This window comes from Rousettus aegyptiacus, unplaced genomic scaffold (genome assembly GCF_014176215.1).
Source record: "Rousettus aegyptiacus isolate mRouAeg1 unplaced genomic scaffold, mRouAeg1.p scaffold_m13_p_4, whole genome shotgun sequence".
In the NCBI taxonomy this organism is placed as follows: domain Eukaryota; kingdom Metazoa; phylum Chordata; class Mammalia; order Chiroptera; family Pteropodidae; genus Rousettus; species Rousettus aegyptiacus.
Genome location: NW_023416307.1, coordinates 98,536,616 through 98,559,917, shown reverse-complemented (window position 1 = coordinate 98,559,917; position 23,302 = coordinate 98,536,616). Strand labels below are relative to the sequence as shown.

At 32.5% G+C, this 23,302-nt stretch overlaps 1 protein-coding gene across 4 annotated transcripts in view; it reads left to right on the top strand.

Moving 5' to 3' along the window:
- Positions 1-235: 235 nt before the first annotated feature.
- HLTF (helicase like transcription factor) overlaps positions 236-23,302 on the top strand; it is a 44,494-nt gene continuing 21,427 nt past the window's right edge. For 2 of the 4 annotated variants that reach the window (XM_016150083.2, XM_016150080.2), the window contains exons 1-14: positions 236-454; positions 1,623-1,830; positions 5,215-5,381; positions 6,546-6,679; positions 7,209-7,306; positions 8,579-8,653; positions 8,816-9,007; positions 11,320-11,415; positions 13,794-13,869; positions 15,200-15,290; positions 16,845-16,924; positions 17,011-17,055; positions 17,909-17,995; positions 19,972-20,069. In XM_016150083.2, coding sequence (XP_016005569.2) covers positions 435-454; positions 1,623-1,830; positions 5,215-5,381; positions 6,546-6,679; positions 7,209-7,306; positions 8,579-8,653; positions 8,816-9,007; positions 11,320-11,415; positions 13,794-13,869; positions 15,200-15,290; positions 16,845-16,924; positions 17,011-17,055; positions 17,909-17,995; positions 19,972-20,069 — 1,467 coding nt within the window. In that variant the 5' untranslated portion in view covers positions 236-434. Of the gene's footprint in view, positions 455-1,622; positions 1,831-5,214; positions 5,382-6,545; positions 6,680-7,208; positions 7,307-8,578; positions 8,654-8,815; positions 9,008-11,319; positions 11,416-13,793; positions 13,870-15,199; positions 15,291-16,844; positions 16,925-17,010; positions 17,056-17,905; positions 17,996-19,971; positions 20,070-23,302 lie in introns of all 4 variants that reach the window. The other 2 variants (XM_016150082.2, XM_016150079.2) reach the window with 1 other exon arrangement.

Sequence of the window (23,302 nt, the reverse complement as noted above, 5' to 3'; positions counted from 1 at the left end):
GCAGACACCGAGGGCACCTCAGTTGGGATGCTGAGGCAGCGTGGCTTTCGCGCGCGCCGGCCTTGGGGGCGGGGAAGAACCCGGATGGAACCGCCCCTGCGGCCTGGACCCAGCCCACAGTCTTTGAATTGCTGCACAGGGCGGAGTTGCCCTCCCTTCCGTGCCCTGATTGGTTCGTCCTTGTAGGCTCCTCCGCGGGATTGGACGTTCCCAGTGCTAGTCACAGAGCGTCGGCGATCGCTCAGATTGTTGCTGGAAGGAGACAGCGTCGTCGTCTAACCAGACTCGCGGTGTCTTACAGTGGTCCCCTCTTCCTCCCGCGCTCGCGAAGTGTCCTTGGCTTCTCAGCTGCAGGCCCTGGAAAGAGGCGTATCGAAGCTGCTCGAGAACGATTCCGAGCACCCAAGCGTTTCCCTTGTCACCCACACAGCGCCATGTCCTGGATGTTCAAGAGGTGAAGAGGGTGGAGGGGGTGGGGCGCAAGGGGTAACGGCCTGGAGGCGTCCCCAAATGAACCTGACCTTCCCCGCGTTCGTTTCGCGTTCCTCGTGCGTTTTGTGCTTGTATTTGTTTTGCTGGTGGCTCATGTATCCGCGGGAGAAATAAATGCATAATCTTGGTTGGTATGGGGAGGCTCCTCAGGCGAGTCTCGTGCCTTGGCGTTGGGGAAATCTGTCAAGGGCTGGGGGCGGGGGTTGAGGGGAAAGGCCTGGGGCGCAAAGCTCCGCTCCTTTGCCGGGATCGCGACCTGTTCTTTAACAAAACACCTATTACATACCCACCATGCTCTAGGCGTTGTGCTCGGAATGAAGGGCTGAGTAAGACGGCCCTCGTCCCCAGGTAGCTCATGGTTTACGTGCATGCACAGACGTGCAAATCTGTATTTTCAGAGGAGCCAAAAGAGCTATGCGCGACGTATAAGGAAAACGCAAGGGAATTACCTTCTATCTGTTATTAGAGTGGAAACTTCCTGAACCTCCCCCCACCAACACCCTCGCGACTTCCCCTTGCCTTTCAGTGTCCAGATTGGTTTTCGTGCTTGTTCCTGAAACACTCATCCATAAGGGGACTGAGTGAGGTTACCCTTAAACCAGCGGGAGTGGGAGGTGAGGTGAACCTTCCATGATGGCATGGTTTGGATACCTGAATAAAATAAGGGTTCTGTTCGGAGGGAATTAATGGCTGTTGGATGTATTATCTGTAAAGATATAAACGACTTTACATAGAATAGTAATTCTATATTTGGAAGTCTTTTCTAGCTCAATCTCTATTGAAATTATGGCATATAATTTAAGTTACAGACATCATATACATTTCAATTTAAATAGGTGATCCCTAGGAAAGAGATTTGTGAATCCTTATTGGGGTTTTCATTTTCGATACCCGTGGGTAGATGTATTACTGAACAGTAGGGTTCCTGGAAACCTCCCCCACTCATTCCAATCCCTGCTTTAACCAGAGTAACTATAATCGCATATAGCAGTTCCCACATAAGATTTAATTTGTTGAAATAAAGTGTGAGAAAACATTTGGCCTATAAGTATGGTATGGTATTTGAGAAATACTTGGTTAATTTATTTTTCTCTGCCCGCCCTCCCCGCCCCTCCCCCCCTTTTAAATAGAGATCCTGTTTGGAAGTATTTGCAGACTGTCCAATATGGAGCCCATGGAAATTTTCCACGCCTTTCATATCCAACTTTCTTTCCCCGTTTTGAATTCCAAGATATTATCCCTCCAGACGACTTCCTAACTAGTGATGAAGAACTAGATTCGATTTTATTTGGAACTTTGAGAGGTCATGTAGTCGGACTACGCTATTACACAGGAGTAGTGAGTATAACATTAGATATTAAATTAAAATGTGATGTATATGTGGTATTAATCTAGAAAATAAGAATTAGGAGGTAATAAGTCCAGTTAATTTTTTTTTACTTTAAGCAATTGAAATATATCTGAACAAGATAACAAATATCGAATGACTAATATTCTTTTACATTTGTATCATTCTTAGACTATACAAAGGTCTTTTTTGCTGTGTGGTCTCATTTGATCGCTACATTGACTCTGAGATAGATGGGACATCGATTATCTTGTTCCTATAACTGAAGAACTGAAGCTCAGGAAGGTTAAATGATTCTCCCCAAAAGCACAGATGTTGTGTTGTATATTTGCACAGTGACTTCCAAGTCAGTCTATTGCTTTCTTCTCTTCTGCCCCTTATAAGCAATATTAGGCTGTTACTTTAGGGCATACCTTACTTACGATGCACAAAATAAATCAAGATAAAACACAGATGTCATGGCAGGGGTAGGAAGAAATAATTCCAGCAGGATAGAAGAGAACTTTCAGAGGCAATGGAAAAAATCTGTATCTTGATTGGGATGGTAATTATCAGATATATATCTTTGTAAAACTCTTGGAATCATATACTTAAAATATGCACATTTTATCATATGTAAAACATCTCAAAGCTGAAAAACAGTTGAAAATAATAAGTATACAAAGATAAATACCTCAACTTTTATTATATTTTTTTCATAATAGTGATCTAGTCCAAAATGTCTCTTAAAAGGAAATTAAAAATACAATGCAGATTTGTACTTATGTGAAAAAATGGTCCTAATATTTTACTAAGAGAAAAAAATGTGATCACTGTAATAGGCATACTATCTCATTTTTATTAACATATTATATGATTTCAATTTACATGCATATGTTCACAGATTAAACTGGAAGAAATAACATAGTGAATAAATTATGGTTCCGAATGGTAGACTTTAGAGATATTTAATGATTTTTCTTTTAGTCATTTTAAAATAATGAACATGTATTACTTATAAAATAAATAATACATTTAAAAATAAAAAAAGTAAGTGATAATTACTTTTAATCAACCCACATTTTTATTAAAATCAGAAATGATTCTAAGATCATCAAATAGTGATTGTTTTAAGATCAATAACAACCATAATCTAATATTCCACAATGGTTTAAAGTAATTTAGAAAACAATGTACATTTTGAAAAAGTAGCACAAATCAGGAATAGGAAAGCTCAGAGATGGATATGAGAGCTAGAGAACAGGTGAATATGAAATAAGAACCTGACATTTCAGGAAAAAATTTCAGAAAAGAAAAACTCATAATTAAAGAGAAAGTAAAAAAGAACACAAAAATGAACAGACCTTGCGAACACGGTAAGGGAAATAAATGATGAAAAACAGAAGAGAAAAAATATGATCGAAAGGATTTCAGAGGCATTAATAGGTGTATAGATATGGCATATGTATATGCAGAGGAGATCTAATATAGAGTAAAGTGGAGTTCCTGAAGAAAAACAAGTTTTTGAACAAAGGAAACATTTAAAACTATAATTAAAGAAAATTTTCTGAAATAAAAGAAAACGACTTTATGATACAGTCCACACCAAGATATACCTTAATGAGACTATTGGACTTCTAAGATAAGGAAAAATATCTTAGCATTATACAGGCAAAAAAAATTTCAACTTATATAGAAAAGAAATATTGGCATCAGAATTTATTTTATGCAACACCAAGATGTTATGGAAAGAAAATATGGGTCAAAGATTTTATATTCAGCTGAGCATCATAAGTATAAACATCATAAGTTTATACTCAGGTTTAAATATCACAACTGTGAATATACAAAAAGTTAGGAAATACTGTTCCTTCCTAAGGAATCAGATAACACATTTCAAAACATTTCCAATCACAAAATGAATCTAGAGGCTCTAATATAAAGGAAATATGGAAGAATGAAAGACTGGACAAATCCAGATCATGGAATTCTTTCCCAAGGAAACTCCTTCAGAACATGCTTCAGACAACCAAAAAAATGATCTGAGAAACTTCAACATAAGAAAAATGGGGGAATAGAAGAAATGACAAATCAGACCTTCAGGTTAAGCCAGAGGTGAGAGCTTAGGACCTTCTCAGGTCTTTCCTGAATAGAGGCACAGCCCTGGGCGTACATATAGCCCTATACTTGCCTATGACCTAGATTCTCAGTAATATGGAGCCATTTAGAGCCCTATAGGTATTTTATTGCCCAGATCTTCCTTTTAAGATTTTTGGTTATTGTATTTTTTGTCCCAGCTCTTGCCCACTACCTGTAAAATTATTTTAGATGGACACCCACCCCAAAGAGAAGGTTTTTGTACTGGGCGAGCTCACAGGTTAAATAGAAACATCTTTGCAAGTGGGGGTCTTCTAGGGAATCACATCATACAGATCAAATAATGGCAGTCCTTTGGGAATGAATCTTGAAAGATTCTGCTCCATTGTGTTCTCTCTGCTAACTGCTAGGCTGCACTAAGAATCCCAGCAGGTTATTTTTAAAGGCTATCATGTAGCTGAGAGCTGGCAATGGGATTGGGGCACAGATATTTAGCTTTTTAAAATTTTTTTATTTTTAAATTAACACTCCCCAGAATTGCAAAGAATTTATTCAATTCTTTCATTAGTTTCCAGAGTTCTGAAAAAGTTGATTCTGACAATTTTTGCCAGTTTTTCCAGTGCTTTTATGGAGAATTTTCAGAAATTCTTACTCTTCCATTTTCAGTAATGTCTAAGGTAATTTTTAATCAGATGGAATCAGAATGACATGAGTTGAAGTCTTCATTAATTTTCTTATTCCAGTTCCATTCCTATTTATAATTAATGCCTTTTTCCCCTTTTAGAGTCTAGAGAATTCAGGCTTACATGCCAGACTGCCTAGATTCAAAACCTAGCTTTGCTATTTATTAGCTTTAGGAAGTTAGGCAAGTTAGTTTTCTGTGCTTTGGTGTCTTCATCTGTAAAATGGGGATAATGATAGTACCTACTGATAGGGTTTTGGAGATTTAAAAAGTCAGTCTATATAATATCTTGGAATACTTTGTCAGCACTCAATAAAGATTGTTTGTTTTCAGAAGTTATGATGTTGAACATTTTAAATAGTGAATCTTTAGTTTTGATTGTAAAGTTTAGATATCAAGGATTTGTTAACTTCTTGATGCATGTTTGAAAAAAACTATAAGAATCATTGTGTTCTTTAATATTTCGTGGAAATGCGAGTACAAGAAAATATACATTTTTCATATGCAGCATTATTCAGTAAGCATTAAAAAAATGAATGGAAATTCCAGATAAAGTATGAAGAAAGCAATTATTGTATGTTTATTTATAATGTTATCTATTCATTATTTTTATTAGGTTAATAATAATGAAATGGTTGCATTACAACGAGAGCCTAATAACCCCTATGATAAGAATGCGATTAAAGTAAACAATGTGAATGGAAATCAGGTTGGACATTTAAAGAAAGATCTTGCAGCTGCATTGGCTTATATCATGGACAACAAATTGGCACAAGTCGAAGGGTAATGTACTTCAGAGTTTAGTTTTAATAATTTTGAGTCGTAGTGGTCTCTAAGTAGTTTCCCTGACAACTTTTATCACTGTCTTTAGTATGTGTTCAATAAATATTTTAATTCTTTTCTCATCTGGCTTTACTACCCTTAGCCATCAAACAGTTATTTCCTCACTTTCTTCTTGAATTATTACATGGAGAAAAACAGACTCTGGTTCAAATATTAATAAGTTCACATCATGTCTTCCAACCTTTTAGTGTTTAGCTTTGGGAGTTTGGAAGTGTTTAAATCAGAGATTGTAAACTGGTAGCCTGTGATCAGATGTAGGTAAGTTTTATTTTGCCTACAGTGTTTTCAAATTTTTCAATTTTTTCCCAATATTTGAATACCTGGATAGTCTACATTTTATACATACCATTTTTTCCATAAACATAAAAACTATTTATGAAGATTTTTCTTGACAAAGTGAATATCTAGTAATGCTGGACCCTCCCTTCCACATGACATCAGTTAACTAACTGCTGCCTAGAGACAGCTGTTGCTTTAGCCAGGGCATACACTCTCTCAGTTCTGCAACTTCTTCCTTTTTTTAAACTCATTTCCTCAGTTACCTTTTCTCTTTTAGGCATTTCTGTTTGTGATCTCAGTTTAAGTATGCAGTGTTTAGAATATGAAAAGGTGAGCTTGGCAGATAAATGCTTAGCGGTGTCTTTTCACTTTACTACTGTACTTGCTTTCTTTTCATCAAGTTTTTCAAATATTGAGAATAAACTTACAGTGAATTGTGGATCAGAAATAGTTTTTGCAATTCATTTCCCATTCTCTCAGAATGGATTGCTACTCCCAGTGGTTCTGTTAATGAAAGCTCTACCGTTTCAACTAAACTTACTATTTATAGGCTATCCTTCTATTTAAACACTACTTTATCCCATCTTTGTTTCTTCAGGCATTCTTTTCCTAAAAACCACCCTTTTCTTCTGATTGTTGTCAATTCTGTTCTCTGTCCTTCTTCTGTCTTTTCTAGTCTGCCCAACTAGTTCCTCCCTATTTTAGATTCCTGTTAATGATTCCTGTTAAATTTGAATGCAGCACTTAGAATATTTAACAATCAGATTCTTAATGGGAGTAAACAAATGACACTTAATTTCTTTTTTTCCTTCTTAAAAACAATAGGGTGGTTCCTTTCGGTGCAAACAATGCTTTTACCATGCCTCTGCATATGAGTCTTTGGGGAAAAGAAGAAAATAGAAAAGCAGTTTTAGATCAGTTGAAGAAACATGGATTTAGATTGGGTCCTACACCAAAAAGTAAGTTTAGGTTTTAATATACTATTATTTTGATGATGTGAGAATTCAGGGATTGTAAACATTTATTCTCTTAAGTAATACTTTGAATTTGGTTGGCCAAATTAACTTGTGCCGAAGGCTCTAAGTTCTGACTTTCTGGAGTCTTTTAAAAAATATCCCTGAATTTTTTCCTTTTTATTTTGAAACAACTATAAATTCATAGGTGGTTGTGCACGCACACGCACAGACACACAGATACACACATACAAGGAGGTCCTATAGTTTCTCCACTAATTTTCCTTAATGGTAATATCTGCAAATCTCTGATTGTAAACATTCTCTTTGATAAAGACAATAAGAATCTCACAATAGGGAATACTAAAGTATTGTTTAATGATGTGTTTTTAAAATGATTTAGGATTTAGCTTTTAAAAAATTTTTAAATGTTAAGAGAATTTTTAATGCAGCTTATTCAAGTTTTAGAAGCTAATTACTAAAAAATAGTCTATTTCATTTGGTGATTTTTTTCTTTTCATTTTGTAAATCACAGCTTTAGGATTCAGTTTGGAAAGCAGTTGGAGCTCTGGAAGAGCTGGGCCAAGCTATAGTATGCCAGTTCATGCTGCAGTACAGATGACAACTGAACAGGTGTGCTTTTCTTTTGTAATCTAAAAGTGAATTTTAAATGTCGAAGATTGAGTTTTAAAAGAATAAGATAAATATGTATGTGCTGGCATTAATTATCTTCAGATATGATGTTAAGTTAATGAAACACAGGATAAATAGAATATATAATGCAAACATTTATGTAAAAAAGAAAGCAGTAATAAGGAATATAAGTGTGGACACACATTGATACATATATTAAAACACATACACTGCTGTATATGAATGCAGTGTTTTAGTATGTTTTCATGAAATTTTTAGAATGTCCAAATATTTTATAAAAATTGAAGCTTGAAACTTTTTCCTTCTTTCAGTAAAGGTTGCAAATGCAGTGCTAAAAATATTAATTCCAAATCTTTGGCATTAGTTTAGTTTTTACTTTGTTTAATTTGTAATCCAGGATACTGTTATACTGAGTTAGTTTGAAAAAAAAAAAGGATATAAAATGAAGTAATGCAGATCAATCTGTAAATTAAATAAAAAATGTCTTTATCCATCACTGCTAGCCTTTTTAAATTCGAATTGTAGTTATTGTGTTTTCCCTGTTTGTCGTTAGGAGGGTTTGAACCTGTGTCTGGTGGGTAAAGCCCTGCTCCTAACTTTTTAGAGTTGGCCTGATTTCTTCTGGGCTACTGCTGTGTATACATGTGCTAATTTACAAAAGTAATTATAACACATATATATCGCTATAAAATTTGACTAGATCAGTTTAAAGAATCAACTAAATTAGCATAAGATTGAAATCATCCAAATATTTTATAGCACACAGCAAGTTTTTATTGCAGTAATAAGTAAAATTTCACTGACTGAAAAAAAGCCAGATGTACCTGGTAGGATCTACCAAAATGGTTGAATACAACTAACTAATAGAATCATAGAATTTCAATGTCAGAAGTAACCTTGGAGACACTGTAAATCTAGTTTATTTTTTTGATTTTACAGGAATAAGATACAGAGCTATAAGGGTTAAGTGTCTTACCCAAAGTTATATATAGGTTTATTTGTGACATAGCTGTGAGTGAAACCCAGGATTTATAAATCTCTATTCTATATTCTTTCAACTGTTAACACAATTACTTATACCTAAAACATTTATTTATTCTACCTTCAATGAGCAGTGAAGTATATCTAAGAATCAATTTATGTACCTTTTGGTATTCAATTTTTATAGTTAAATAAATGATTTAAACTCAGTGAGTTAAGTTTAATTATTTTAATTTATTTTATAATATTTCTTATTACTGTTTATTATAGCTTAAAACAGAATTTGACAAATTATTCGAAGATTTAAAAGAAGATGATAAAACTCATGAAATGGAACCAGCTGAGGTACTGAGCCAGTATTTTCTATTTAAAACTATTTGGAATTTAAAAATATTCTGTTACTTGATATATTTTTTGTCATAAGATCAACTGTTTTCCAGGTTTTATGGGGAGGGAGAGAGAAAGGGCTTATTGAATTTCTATTTATTACATTCCTTTTATTTATAGGCTATTGAAACACTATTACTTCCACATCAAAAACAAGCTCTAGCTTGGATGGTTTCACGGGAAAACAGTAAAGAACTTCCACCGTTCTGGGAACAGCGAAGTGACTTATACTATAACACAATAACAAATTTTTCTGAAAAGGATCGACCAGATAATGTCCATGGAGGCATTTTAGCTGATGATATGGGTTTGGTAATTATTTTTTCTTGAGTTAATATAGTTTTATTTTGTGATTATGATTTTACAGAAATAATTTTGAAGTAAATACAGATAAGAATATGTTGGTGCCAATTTGGAACTAGATTCTACTTTTAGTGTAGAACACAGTTTTTCCTATGGTTTTTACTTAAAATAATGGTGAACTTTTTTTTGGTTTGGTTAAGATACAATTAAAATAATTAGTGATAATGATATAAATATGTTTCTCAATTTTTTTTGTAGTCTATCACAAATGTGATACACAGAATATTAAATATACATTTATGTTTCCTACACTAGCAAGTTTTATACTTTTCGGTCTCAAGTAACCCTTTAGGATCCCAAAGAGCTTTGTTTTCATAGGTTCTATCTATTAATATACCTATAAATAGTTATAGTATTAGACATTGGACAAAAAAATTTTTAATTATTTTAAATTAACCATTAATAAACTTTTTACTTGTTAAAATAAGTAGCATATTTTTAAGTGAAAAGTATTCCAAAACAAAAGCAATTTTGATAAAAAGACTGACTTTTTTTTTTTTTTTTTTTTTTTTTTATAAATCTCTTTAGTGTCTGGCCTAATAGAAGATATCTCAATTTTCATATCTGCTTTTTCATTCAGTATGTTAATAATATGGTGTGTTGGTTATAATTAGAAAAGGGAGGAGTATTTTAATAGCATTTTTAGGTAATCATAGATATTCTGCTTTGATACAATAACAAAATTAAGCAAGTATTAGTTTATTAGAGATTAATAGTTTTAATGTAGAACTTAAAAAAATTATCAGTGAACTTTATATATTCTGTTTCATTAAAATCCATTGGTGTAGCTTGTACATTGAATGATATTTTATCCATACATGATTCTATAGCATCAGGTATTGATTGCTCTTTTGGAAAATATTGGTTCACTGAGTTACACAGATCTGTCAAATGTTGACACATTTCATTATAATGATACCAAAAATTTACATTCATTGATAGTACTACTGATCTTATTAGTCATTTACATTTTGGGAAGCCGCTATGCTCATAGTATCAGGTACAAGTTTTCCAACATTTTAATTTTTGCTGAAAAACTCAGATTTTATCATTAACAACAAATACTATCAGTTGTTTTCCTTGAAGGTGATAGCCTTACTTTGCTTTCTACCACTCAGTAATGAATAACTTTAAGTTGTTGGTCATTCTTTTAAGTAAAAATGGTGACATATAAAAAACTGATGATGCGTAGCAATGCATGGTGGCTAGTTGAGCTTGCAACTTGGTTTCACAAGTGATATTTCTCTAGATAACCTTCATATTTTGGTATTCAACAGAAGTAATTTATGTGTACCTTCCATCTTATTATACAGAATATTTAAAAGGTGTATACTTAAGAGGCAATATAAAAGTAATGTGTACTGCTTCATCAAGAACAGTCTTACCATTCTTAAAGTAAAATTGGTTTAAAAAATTTTTTTTACTTTATGTGGCAGTTAAGAATGCAATAACCACTATTATGATGTAGTGCTAGCTACTTTATTTCATGCTAAGGCAGCACCAGTTTTGCCCACCATGGCTTTTTGTGACATTACTGCAGATGTCAACACTAATAAGGTCTTAGTGGTATTATGAAAATAGTTTTGACTACATATACCCTTGAAAGCATTCTGGGGTCCCCTAGGGCCTGTAGGCTACACTTTGAAAACTACTGCTTGACACTGCTTTAAAATTCCCAGAGATCTATTTCTGTGTTGCTCATTACAAATTCAGCTATGGAAATTAATAAAAAAACTGCATGTTTTTATTTAAGAAACATGTACAAGGTATATCATGATCTTTTGCTTTATTGGTAAATTGTAACTGTTAAGTGTTGGAATTATCTTTAAATGAAATTTAATGAAATGATTACCTTATGTGCATACTGGAATTCCTAATCATTTAAAATTAGCTCTGAATTCATAGCAAACAAAAGTTGTAGTTTTGTGATAACGTTATTAGTTCAGAGTTAAATGTAAAATCTTAGAATGGTAGTGATTCAATAAAATGACATTTCTTAGAGATGTTTATAGTATTTTATAAGAGTAAATCATTTAATAATTCCTAGTAATGCAGTGTGGGAAAGTATTTCCTAACTTAATGAAATACTTTTCAAATGGTATACATTAATATGTATACCATTTATTATAATACCCTGTATACTTCTGTGGCTTTAAATGATATTTGATATTGGTTCCTTGATTTTAAAATTAGTTTTGGAATATTCTCTGGTCAACTGAGTTTAAGAATCTGACCATTTGTCTTTTTAAAACATTTTGAAGGGCAAAACTCTGACAGCCATTGCAGTAATTCTTACCAACTTTCATGATGGCAAACCTCTTCCTGTTGAAAGAGTTAAAAAAAGTCAACCAAAGAAGGTAAGTGAGTGTTTCTTTTGAAGTCTCTGGATTAAACTTTTTAATTATGTCATTAAAAATTGCCAAAAAAATTAATAATATCTAATGTTTTCAAAGATGCGGTGAGTGGCCTCTCATGTGTTGTTGATAAGAGTGAAAGTCAGTACCATGTTCTTGAGGGCAGTTTGGTAATTTTTATCAGGAGCCTTGAAAGTGTTGATATTTTTGACTCAATGCCACTTAAAGAAGCTACCTGAGTTATCAGAAATGTATTTTTCCAAAGATAAAAGCTCAAGTCCCCCTCACCCCCCGCAGCATTGTTTTAAGTACAGAAAAGAAACACCTGTTGGTAAGGTAACAGTTAAATTATAATATAGCTATAAAACTTAACATTATTATACAAAAAACTTATTTTTGAAGAAAACTTTCATGATATTTTTTGAGTTAAAAAAAAATGGTCCAGGTACACATCCTAGTGATGAAAATATGGGTGACTTTTCTTGGTATTTAATTTTTATATATCTGTGTGTGTGTGTGTGTGTGTATGTGTGTATGTGTGTACATATATATACATATACATATACACACACATCTATATAGCATACATATGCCTATTTATATTCAATTTATAAGAATTAAGAATAAATTAATTTTATGGGAAAATGATTAGAATGAAAAAGTATTCTTCATTCCCAGCTTAAAGTCTAAAGAACTTTGAAGTGGGAAATAACTAAGCAAAAATCTATGTAAAAATCTTTTTTTCATGGAACTTTTCTGTACTGTTATTCTTATTTTTTAGATTTCAAAGAGGCTGCACATTAGTTTTCTACCACTCCTTATTGAGATTCTGTTTTATTAATTTCTGCACTTAGTTTCATTTCCTTCTTTATGCCTTTATTGGGAGTTTAACTCTATTGTTAACGTCTGAGATTCAGTTTCATATCTTGAATAGTCCAGTGCTTTACATCCTCTTCTTTTTACATTTGGTCATTAAAACTAAAGAGTAGCACCTAAGATTACTTTTAGCTTTTGTGTCAGTTATCAGTTTAAAGCTTATCAGTAAAGCTTGCCCTTTCCTCCCCAGTATCAGCTATGAATTTGAGGTGTTATGTAGTTGGAAGGTTTTAAGATATTTAGTTTGCTATGTTATTTGAAATTGAGGCTGTATTTCAGATATAAAGATACTATAAGCTTACAGAGTAAAATGTCTCCAATTTAAATTCCGTTAGATTGGAGTATAGTATGATTTGATAGTTTGGACTTAGTACAAAGTTTATCTTTGAATTGTATGAAGAAAAAGTTTACTAAACAAAATTATTTAATATAAAAATAATATAGAAGACATCCTTTATTTGTAGATAAAATTTTAGATTATTTTTTTGCACACCGATTAATATAATATAAATGGTTGTCCTAATCACTAAAGAAGATTGAAAAGCAATTTTTACATCGTTTTCTTGGAGATAATGATTTTAAAAGTTAATTATCTTAAATAACTCTTCTAGTTACATATCTCTAAAAATGTTACATTTTGGATTTTTAATTTATTTTTTCTGATACCATTTGAAGGGGCTGTTTCTTTTTTCAGTCCTTTTTTAGTAGAACTTAACTCTAATGGGATTTTATAAGATGTTTAAAATTCAGTTTTTTAAAAACTAAAATCAGATATCCTTCATTAGTTACTTTGTACTCCTGCCCACCACTCCTAACCTCCATTCTGATTGAGGTTTTGATTTACAGTATTACATCACACCTACCTTCCTTTTTAAACTGCAAGAATTAATTTAAACTCAATTTTATTTGTCATTCCTACCTACAGATTCCAATCAAGAATTAGAAATAAGATTGGAGGAACCCTGCCCTACTAGACTCAGTTAGATATATTTCCATAAAGAAGTATAAAGTTTTACTTTTATAGAAGTTTTTGTACTTATGTACACATTGATGCATTTTGAAACAAAAGGGTACATGTAAAGGGAAAAGGAAAAAGATTGAGAGGAAAATCTTCAATAGAGAAAGGAAAGAGAGAAAAAGGAGGGCAATGGCAACCTCATTAAAAGTCCATTCGTCTGAGAAATCTTTTTATTTTAAAGTAAATCCCATTTTTACGAGTATTTTTCATAGTAACTCATATGCCATTTATAACCGAGGTTTGCTTTTTGTATTCCTTTTGAAAGGTAAAGACCAACTAGTTTTATTTTATGAACTTGTGAAAAAAATTTTAATCAATTTGTATGTTTTTCCTTTTCACTTAATGCACTTCTCTCCTTTGCTCCAGAATGGAGTAACAATTTAAATAATCTTTATTATATAAAATAAAGCAATATAAAAAAAGATGCATTTTAAGTTTATTTAAAACTGATAACAGTGCTATGTAAGATATATGCCTTTTCATCCAGGAATGTAATGTTAATGATGAATCTATGAAACTTGAAGGAAACAGTACCAGTGAAAAAACAGATGGACTATTCAAAGGTAAACTTTAATTTTGAACATGACCCAATATTTTATTTAGATTTTTCCAATTTAATTATGTAATACCAGCTTTGGCTTTGTACTATACAAAAACTATGGATTTCTTTTTCTAAAGAATTGCATGAGGATTGATAGGAATAATTTCATCAAGGAAGTAATTATGAAACTGAGTGGTAAAGAAGCTGAGAAAGAACATTTTTAGTTCAGAAAAATATCTTGTGGAAGGGCAGTAAAACAAGCAAACAAAAAAGCAAAAAAAAAAAAAAAAAAAAACCCTCAAAAAACAAAAAAACCAGAGCACTTATTGTTCTGGGAACTCAGAGTAGTTTATGGTATTTATAATGTGATGTTCATGGATAACAGCAGATAAGGAGAGAACCAAATTCTGAAGTCAGAGGAGAAATAAAGAGATCTCTGGATTTAGCAGATATGGCTGGATTTAGTAGTTAATCACCTTTACAAAATTAATTTTTGAAGATTGGTTAGAGCAGAATAAGACTGAAAATATTTTAAGGTAAAAATGGATAAATACTTGGAAATAACTGTGTGATATTATATACTTTGGTTTGTTTGAGATAGGAGAGAGAAATAGAAGAATAGTTGGAGAAAGATGCAAAATCGAGGGCTTTTATTTTTTACTTTTTGTCTTTTGTTTTTTTTTTGGTTTAAGAAATCCATGGATAGGAAGAGATTTTGGATACAATGGAGAGAATAGGTTTTTGGCCTGTTTGAAGGAAATGAGATCAAGCAAATAGTAGATGAGTTAGCATTAGAAAGAAACAAAGTGTAGTTTATGGAAAATATAGATAATCGAGGGAATAAAAAGGTATAAAAATTATAGAAGATGACATCTGGTGAATCATGTTATCTTCTGGGAGTAAAAGGAGTTAAGAATGTAGGCAAGGGATCCAGTGTGTAGGATATAGATCATTCTGGTTAGTGAGTAGGGAGGCTATGTGTTATATAAAAGAGCTGCTAGGTGACATAAGGTGAGAGCTGAGATGAAAATGTAAATATAGTAAAACCAATTTATTGTTTATTTTTTTCCAGGAACTCTTAGCTGCCTTGGTACAATAGAAAATTAAGCCAGTATGGGGATTGGCTGGATGACTACAAGGAAAGACTGAGTACAATAATGGAAGGAACTCTAGTGAGAAAATACTAGGTTAAGAAACTAGTAGAGTAGCTGGCTGATTGACTAAAAGCAGAAATGAAGATATTAAGAAGGTTAAACTATTGAGTTGGAAAACCAAGGTTTTAAGAAAGATACTGCCAGTCTAAGACAATTTACTAATAGTTTGTATATTTGTACTTTTCTTTGAAATGGCAGGATCTAGATGTAGTGGAGAACCCAGTATTTCAGATGTCAAGGGAAAGAATAAATATTCCAAGTCAGTATTGTCTGGCACCCGCTCCAAAAGGTAAACTCTGTTATGGTTCGATTATATGTAATATGTTTGTTTAAACTCTCTATTTTTTATATATATAGGAGAGAGATAGGAACATTATATCTAAGTAACATGGTTCTTTCAAATACATTCTTTTATTTTAAACTGCCAAGATCACTGTGACTTAGGCAGGTGGGCTCTTCTTTTATAGGTAAGAAAAGTAATATTAATCTACAAAAGAAGTGAATTGGTAATTTTTAATGACCACTTGTCTTTCTATCACTTTTTTCCTATTTTATAAAGGAAGTAAAATCTAACTCCTGGGTTTTTTGTTTTTGTTGAAACTTTAGATGAGTTTTCTTTATGAATTCGAGGAGGTGAAAACTGACGTTTTTATTGGATGGCTTGACAAAAGCACTCCTTGCTCATCTCAGTTCTTTCTCACTTTACTTTTAGTGGAAATGAGTCTTGATAAAGTTATTAATAGAGCCTATTATATTAATGTAGACTGGAGGGAGTATTTGCATAAAACACATAATGCCCCTCAAATCTCAACATGAATATGATAACTTTATAAATTTTATTTGCCCTCTGAAGTAGATCAAAATACTTGGCTTTTGTTGTATTCTATTGTCTACTAATCAGTATCTGCTTGCCTAACCTCAAATCTGAGTTAGTTCTTTCACTAACAGAGATCTCAAAACTTGTGCACTGTTATCTATCATTGAAACCCAACTGAGCACAAAACCAGGACTCATCAGTTTCCCTCTCATCTAAATCTCCAATCTTACAACTCTGAACTGACCCTGAAACTGGTTAACAGCACTATTAGGTGGACCAGATCAGATTAAAGAACAAGGAAATAATAATTATGAGACATGGGAAAACTAAAAACAACAACCAACACATATTATATCTAACACATATATGCCTACTGTGCAATAGGCACTATTTAAGGGGCTTTGTATGTACTAACATTTTATCCTATGAAATGGAATGTATCTTTTTTCCTGTTTTCCAAATGAGAAAACTGATGCATAGAAAAATATTAGATATCTTGCCTAAGGTGACACAACAAGTAAGTGGCAGAATGAGGATTCACATCTGTGCAGTCTAACTCCAGAGCCCATTGTTCTTAGGCACTTAGCCATTGTACTGTACTTTTCATACAGAAAATTTACAGAAGTTTTCATTGTGAAAGAATTATATTTTTTCTTTTTAGTTGCTTATTTCACTGTATTGGAAATGTTTTCTTTGACGAGTCATTTCTTTGATTTCTTTTTCTAATTTTATGCTAGTTTTAATTGACTTGAACTCAGTATTGAAATGATTACTATTTTAGAATGGTTTGCTTTTTAAAATTTATTTTAATAATGGTACTTTATTTTGTATAGTAAATGCATTGGTTAGGAAAGCAAATGCTTTTAGCAAATTTGACTTTCATTTGTCAAATAAAAAGTTTCCCTTGAATTTTTTTCAAAAAATAAGCAAGGGCAGGACAAAGCATTAGTGTTGCGTTTATTAGACATATTTTTATATCTCATTTTGTTTTGGTTTGATAAAAAATGTATATTTACTTAATTTTAGAAGAAAAATTGCTGTCCAGTACACTGAAAGCAGTGATTCAGAGGAAATTGAAACAAGTGAATTGCCACAGAAAATGAAAGGTAATATGCAATGGATTTGATTTGATACTGTGTCCTATATTCTAATTTCCTCATGTGACCATTTTTATATCTGGTTTTGTTTGTAGGCAAACTGAAAAATGTACAATCAGAGACTAAAAACAAAGTAAAAGGTATGTATATACAACTCAATATCTGTAATCTGCACTTAAATTATTACAGTAAAGCTCCATCAATTTGTACCTCTCTGTCTTGGTATTCTTTAGTAATGGGTCTTAAACTTGACTGCTGTTTACATTTGAACTAGTCATGGAACTTATCAAGGATGTTGAATGAAGCAAATTGAAAGAAGAGTTTCAAATTAAAATCTAAGAGAAAATATTTAAATAAACTTTAAACAAAACAGGATGATTTTCTACTACTTATAAAATGACTTCAATAAAACTTTATTTGTATATGTCTAAATTGTAATTTCAAAAGTAGAGTGGGAATATTATTAGTTTATATTATTATAAATGTAAAAATAACCAGTGAGTATCTTTCCTTTTTTCTTTATCTTTAAAATATATAGTTTATTTTTTTTCTTCTAAGTCAGATCATAATGTATTCCTAAGTGAGAGATTGTATTACATTTGGAAAATAACTCATCACCACTTACCTGAATTTAGCATCCTCATCATTAGAAGTCAAATTCCTGTTTCTTTGAAAAAAATTCTTTCCCCTGGGAGCCAAATCACTTTGCATATAGCTGCTTCCTTTTACATCTCTTCTTCAGGAAAAGCAGTAGTTTATTACAAATGACTGCATTCCTTCTCTGAGCTGGAAAGATATGCTTAGTTTTAATGTCAGAAGAGGCAATTTTGGTTACCAGACATTATCTTATTCTTTTTTAATAACATAAGCTTTTAAGATAGAGAGTGTGGAAGTGGTATTCTATTTCCTTTCTTCAGAAAGTACCTGTACCTAAGCACTGGAGAAAATTAGTTTTCAAATATCTTAATGATTCTGTGGCTTTTGCTTCAGCAGGATCTTCTAAGGTTAAAGGAGATGCAGAATTTGCATGTGCACTTACTTCATCTACCCCTGCAACAAGAAAGAAAGTGTTGAAAAAGGGTTGGTAAATCTGCTGTTTTTTTAGCTTTGTTTAGTTTTGTTTTTTCTATTTTTCAATGAAAAAAATTTTAAATGACAAAAGTTATAAAACTGTATTATAAATTTAGAAATTAAAGAAAAAGAATACATAATCCCATTTTTTAAAAATTGTGTTTTGATGTGTTTTCCTTCCAGTATCTTTTCCTATTATTTTATTTAGGTCAAAAATTGATGGGAGGAGGTCCCTTACTCATCTGAGTAGCAGGGGTATTTCTTCTAGTGAAGGCACAGAGCAATTTATTGCTGCTTTAAAATTTAATTTAATTTGGATCTTTTAAATTATAATAAAGATTTATTTCTTATATGAGTAGAGTTTGCCTTTTACTTAAGAATGTTAGTGTTCTTTATTATTTATTATAATTTTGAATTTTGTAATTGACAGAAAAACAACACTGCTTAGGAGTCTAATATTTGAGACAGAGATCAAACTCAGGTTAAGAAGATCTGGCACAAGTTGTATCTCTGTACCTTAGTCTCTTTTATTTTACATGTTAGGGATCCAACAGACACAGGTGTATTTTCATGAAGCTTATGCCTAATGATAAGAGAAACATTAAATAAGTAAACATAATTATAGACAATGAGTACTATGAAGAAAAACAAGATAGTGAAATAAAGATTGACTGAAGGAGCCTTTTTAAGATGATGATATTTGAGCTAACAAAATGATAAAGAGCTAACTTTTGGTCTAAGAGAAACAATTAGGAATAGAAAATACTGGCATTTTAGATTACTTTTGACCATTGTTTCAGAAATTTTAAGAAATGTTGAATGTTTAGTTGAGATAGAATTAGAATTGAGATGGAATTAAGTTCATGCAAAAAGTTTCTGTTGCAGACACATAGCCATTAATACAAGAGAGAAACTTAAAAATTCATAGCTGTGATAAAACCAAAGTAAACATTTCTGGAAGAGAAACAAAAATCAGAGTGGAGACAGATGCCATATCTTGTGGTAAATAGTGATTTCTTAAGACTCACAAACTCATAAGGAAAAAAAATAAATTCTACATGTAAAATTTCCATGCATCAAAAGGCACTGTAAACAGTGAAAAATGATGAAACTGCAGGAGATATTTATGATAAGTATAACTTAAAAAAGATTAATACCTGGAATATGTAAAGAACCCGCTACAGATCAGTTAAATAATAGAACAGCCACTAAGAATATAAATGTACAATCTATGGAAAGAAAACCCAAAGACGTACTACCTAGAACTCTATAGAAATGGACAAGGAGACATAAAAAATAGTTTTCATTGATGCATTATTTTAGCGAAATATTGGAAATGTAAATAAATAGTGCCCAGTAGGGGAATAGAAAATAAAATTGGAGGGTGTTCTTCCAACACTGAGTTCCCCCAGAAGGAGTGATTAGAGAGTGAGAGAGCGAGAGCGAGAGAGAGAGAGCACTCATCTAAGGAAGAAAAGCTGTATCTTTTATAACTTAATGTCAGAAGTGATAATATATCCTACTGGTCACACAGACCAACCCTAGTAAATTGTGAGATGGGACTATACAAGGCATGACTCTCAGGGAGTGGATTATCATTGGGGGCCATGTTGGTGTCTGGCTACCGCATTAACTATAGTACAGATTCAGAAAACTGCATAAAACAAATGCTCATCTTAATGAATAGCTATTAATAACTAGTGACTATCAGGAGGTGTTCAAACTTTCTCCTTGTGTTCCCTCCCAATCAGTCCTCTACCTCCCACCATAAATGGTCATTGTCTGGGTATTTAGTTGTTTAAAGTGGCAAGGTAAGATCTAGTTCCTTTTTTCTTCATCATAGAGGGAAACAGAAGTCCATCTGCTTCATTTTAATTCTTCTTAATTTCTCTTTTCATAGAGGTACATATTGTTATCTCTTTATTGACCTCATACATATTTTAAAAAAAGCACCCAAAATCTGTGTCACTGATCCATTCTTTCAGGAGCATCTGCAGCGGAAGGTTCAAAGAAAACTGATGTTGAAGAGAGATCTAGAACTACACTGATCATATGTCCACTTTCTGTGTTAAGCAACTGGATTGTAAGTCCTCACAGCCTTTTAAAAATGAATAATTTATATTTGTCTTATACAATAAGAAATAATCTGTTAGTATGTCATTCATTAGGAGAAATATACTTGGTTAGCACTTTAAGTTCAAATAATTGTTAGGTGAATTGGAGTTATATTTGCCGAATTGAAGTAATTTTTCTTTGAAGATACACAGTAAAGAAAGAAACATTATCAGTTGCTATAAGATTTGGTTTATGCTTCTGCCACTGCAGTTTCTGTCCCCCAAAGTAAGAAATGTGTATAATTTAAGACCACCATATTTATGAACTATTAGAACCTCTTCTAAGAACTCCACTAGCAATAACTTTTTATAACAGCTTATAACATTTAATGAGTTCCTTTGTGCTCAGTTTTTCCCTAAGCTTTTTACATAGCTTTTCTCACTTAATCTTCGCAATTATTATTCTCATTTTCCAGGTAACCAAATTGAATCACAAAGAAATTATGTAATTTGCCTAAGGTCATCCAGCTAATAAATGATGGACCTACATTCTAACTCTAGAGCCTCTGCTTTTAAGGCTACCCACAAAAAAATGTGTATGTTTGTTTTTCTTCCAGATTGCTTTCCTGTTCTGAAAACATTACTTTGGAGAGAACCTCTTTCTGTATTATGCATAAGGAGTAGCTTGATTCTGTTTCCTTTCCAGTTAGAGCTTCAAGCTGCATGTTATAATGAAATAATGACTCTTAGAAGCACTGCGAAAATAGTAGAGATCACTGGATATGAACTTCTATTCTTGTTACCACTAGTCTCAGAGGTGAAAGATGTCTTATTCTTCTTGAGACCAATACCTTAGTCTACACATTGGATTCCATCTCTTCCAGTCTTTGCATTTTATCTGTTATTTTTCCCCTTGCCTGATTATTCAGACTCTCCCCACTGGCTCTTTCAGGAAACATACTCAGATGTTTTTATTTTAAAATACTTTCTCTTGATTGGCTCACCTTTAAGTTGCTACTCTGCTGCTTTCTTACACTGTCACACTCTTGGGGTTTAATTTCTACTTTGTGCTCTTACTAACTCCTTAACTCATTGTAATTGGTTTCTGCCACTGGTTCTCTAAATTGCATTGGAAAAGATTAGTAGTTACTGTCTGTCAAATTCCATGGCCTCTTAAATTTCTTCTAAACTTTTATGTATCCTTGCCTTCTTTGATTCTTTATCTTTCTATTATAAGTTTTTGGTATATTTTTTTAAAAAATTACATCTGATTAGTGTGCCATTTTTCCTCTTAGGACCAGAATGAATTTTAGTTTGCTCTAGCTCTTTTTAAAATTCCAGCAAAATTGTGCCTTTTCTTTTTATGTGTGATCCATCATGGGAAGGGCAGTACATGGATACTTGAATGACAGTTTCAGGGTAAAGTTTACAAGTTTTAGTGGAGGTATAAACAATAAAACTGATTCTTTAAGAGTTTGGAGTGTGGATAGGCATTTTAAAAATGGGTACTCAGTATTAATAGTTTTATATTTGGAAAATAAATTTTGGTAATAAAACCTTTAGAAGGGAAACCATTGCAAAATTTGCCTACTAAGGTTATGGTAAAACTGATATTTAAAGGGATGAGAGATGGCTGGACATATAGGGATTCCTTGTCAAGATTTAGAATTTTGCAATATCTCAGCAGGCTACTCTCTTCCTAGTCCCCAAGTAAATGACCTAGCACCCTAATGAGCAGGCTAGAACTACTTTATTTTCATGTCTTCATCTTCAAAAATGGGCAAGAATCTAGTTAAAGGAGTAATATACTAATGCCACTTCCACCACTTAAATTTTCTGATATTTAGATAAAGTATTTATTCTCCCAATGGAAAATGAAATGATACCTATTTCTTCACACACATGCATACATAACAGCAAAATGACTAGAAACTCTATAGTATAGTTCTCCTTCTCTAGAAGAGTTAATTTTGTTCTATTTCAGGTCTAAGCCTTCCACAAATTCGCTCTGTTCTGTTTGAAGGCAATCCCATTGATTCATTCTTTTTTTTCCCCACTATATTTCTTGTTAAAATTTTCTGCATTTTTCACTTTCACTCTTTCATGTTTTAGCCTCTCTTCTCAGTCTTTCTGCCTTATCTGTTTCAGGTTTTATTCTCTTTTCAAGCCTTCAGTAGCAGTTTTTGTTCCTGCCCTCTTTAGAACTCTTTGTGAAGGCCTTCAGTGAGTGACCTCATTGTTGCTATGTCTAATGAGTTCTTTCTTTTCCTCTACCCTGGCTTTGTTTCATTTTTATCACCTTTTGTTAGATCTTAGGTTGTAAGTCATCTTTAAATCTTGTAAAGAGAGGGAATGAACATAAATTAAAAATTTAAATATCAATCTTGTATTCTTCTTGAAACTTTGTTCTTTGGCCTTTCCCAAAGTTTTCTTTGCTTCCCCAACTTTCTTACCACTGTTTTGTTCCACACCTATTTTCCTCCCATGGTTCCTATTTAGTCGGCCTATTTTTCCCCCTTAAAGCATAGTATTTTTTTTAAGTATTATGAAAAATTTTAATGAGATCTTCATTTACTCATCAAGATTCAAGAATTTCAAAATTTGCTTTACTTTTTAATTTTTTTGCTAGAATATTTTTTTAAGTTTATATACATTTGCTTTTTTCCCATATTTATTGAAATATAATAGACAATTAGTTGCTTATATATACATTGTACAAGTCAATGAGTTTTTTTCAATTATAGTTGGCTTACAATAATTTACCAGTTTCAGTTGTATAACACAGTGATCAGAGATCCACATAACTCACAGAGCGAACACCCCACTATATCTAGCACCCCTCTTCCTCCTTATCTGTTTATTACAATATTATTAACCATCTTCCCCATGCTACACTCTTCATCTTGATGTCTATTCTGCAACTATCACTTAGTATTTCTTAATCCCTTTGCTTTTTTTTGTCCCCTAATCCCTCTCCCTTCTATTATCCCTCAAAATATTCTTTGTATCTATGAGTTTATTTCTGCTTTTTTGTTGTTGTTGTTGATTTTGTCCTTGAGATTCCACGTGTACGTGAATTCATGCAAAACTTGTCATCCGACCCATTTCATTCAGCTTAATACCTTCTAGGTCCAGCAAGGCAACATATTTTTCAATTCCCTTACTTTTAGTCTGATGTGTCTCTCTTGTAGGCAGCATACGTAGGGGTCTTGTTTTCTTATCCATTCAGCCACTCTATCTTTTGGTTGGAGCACTTAATTCT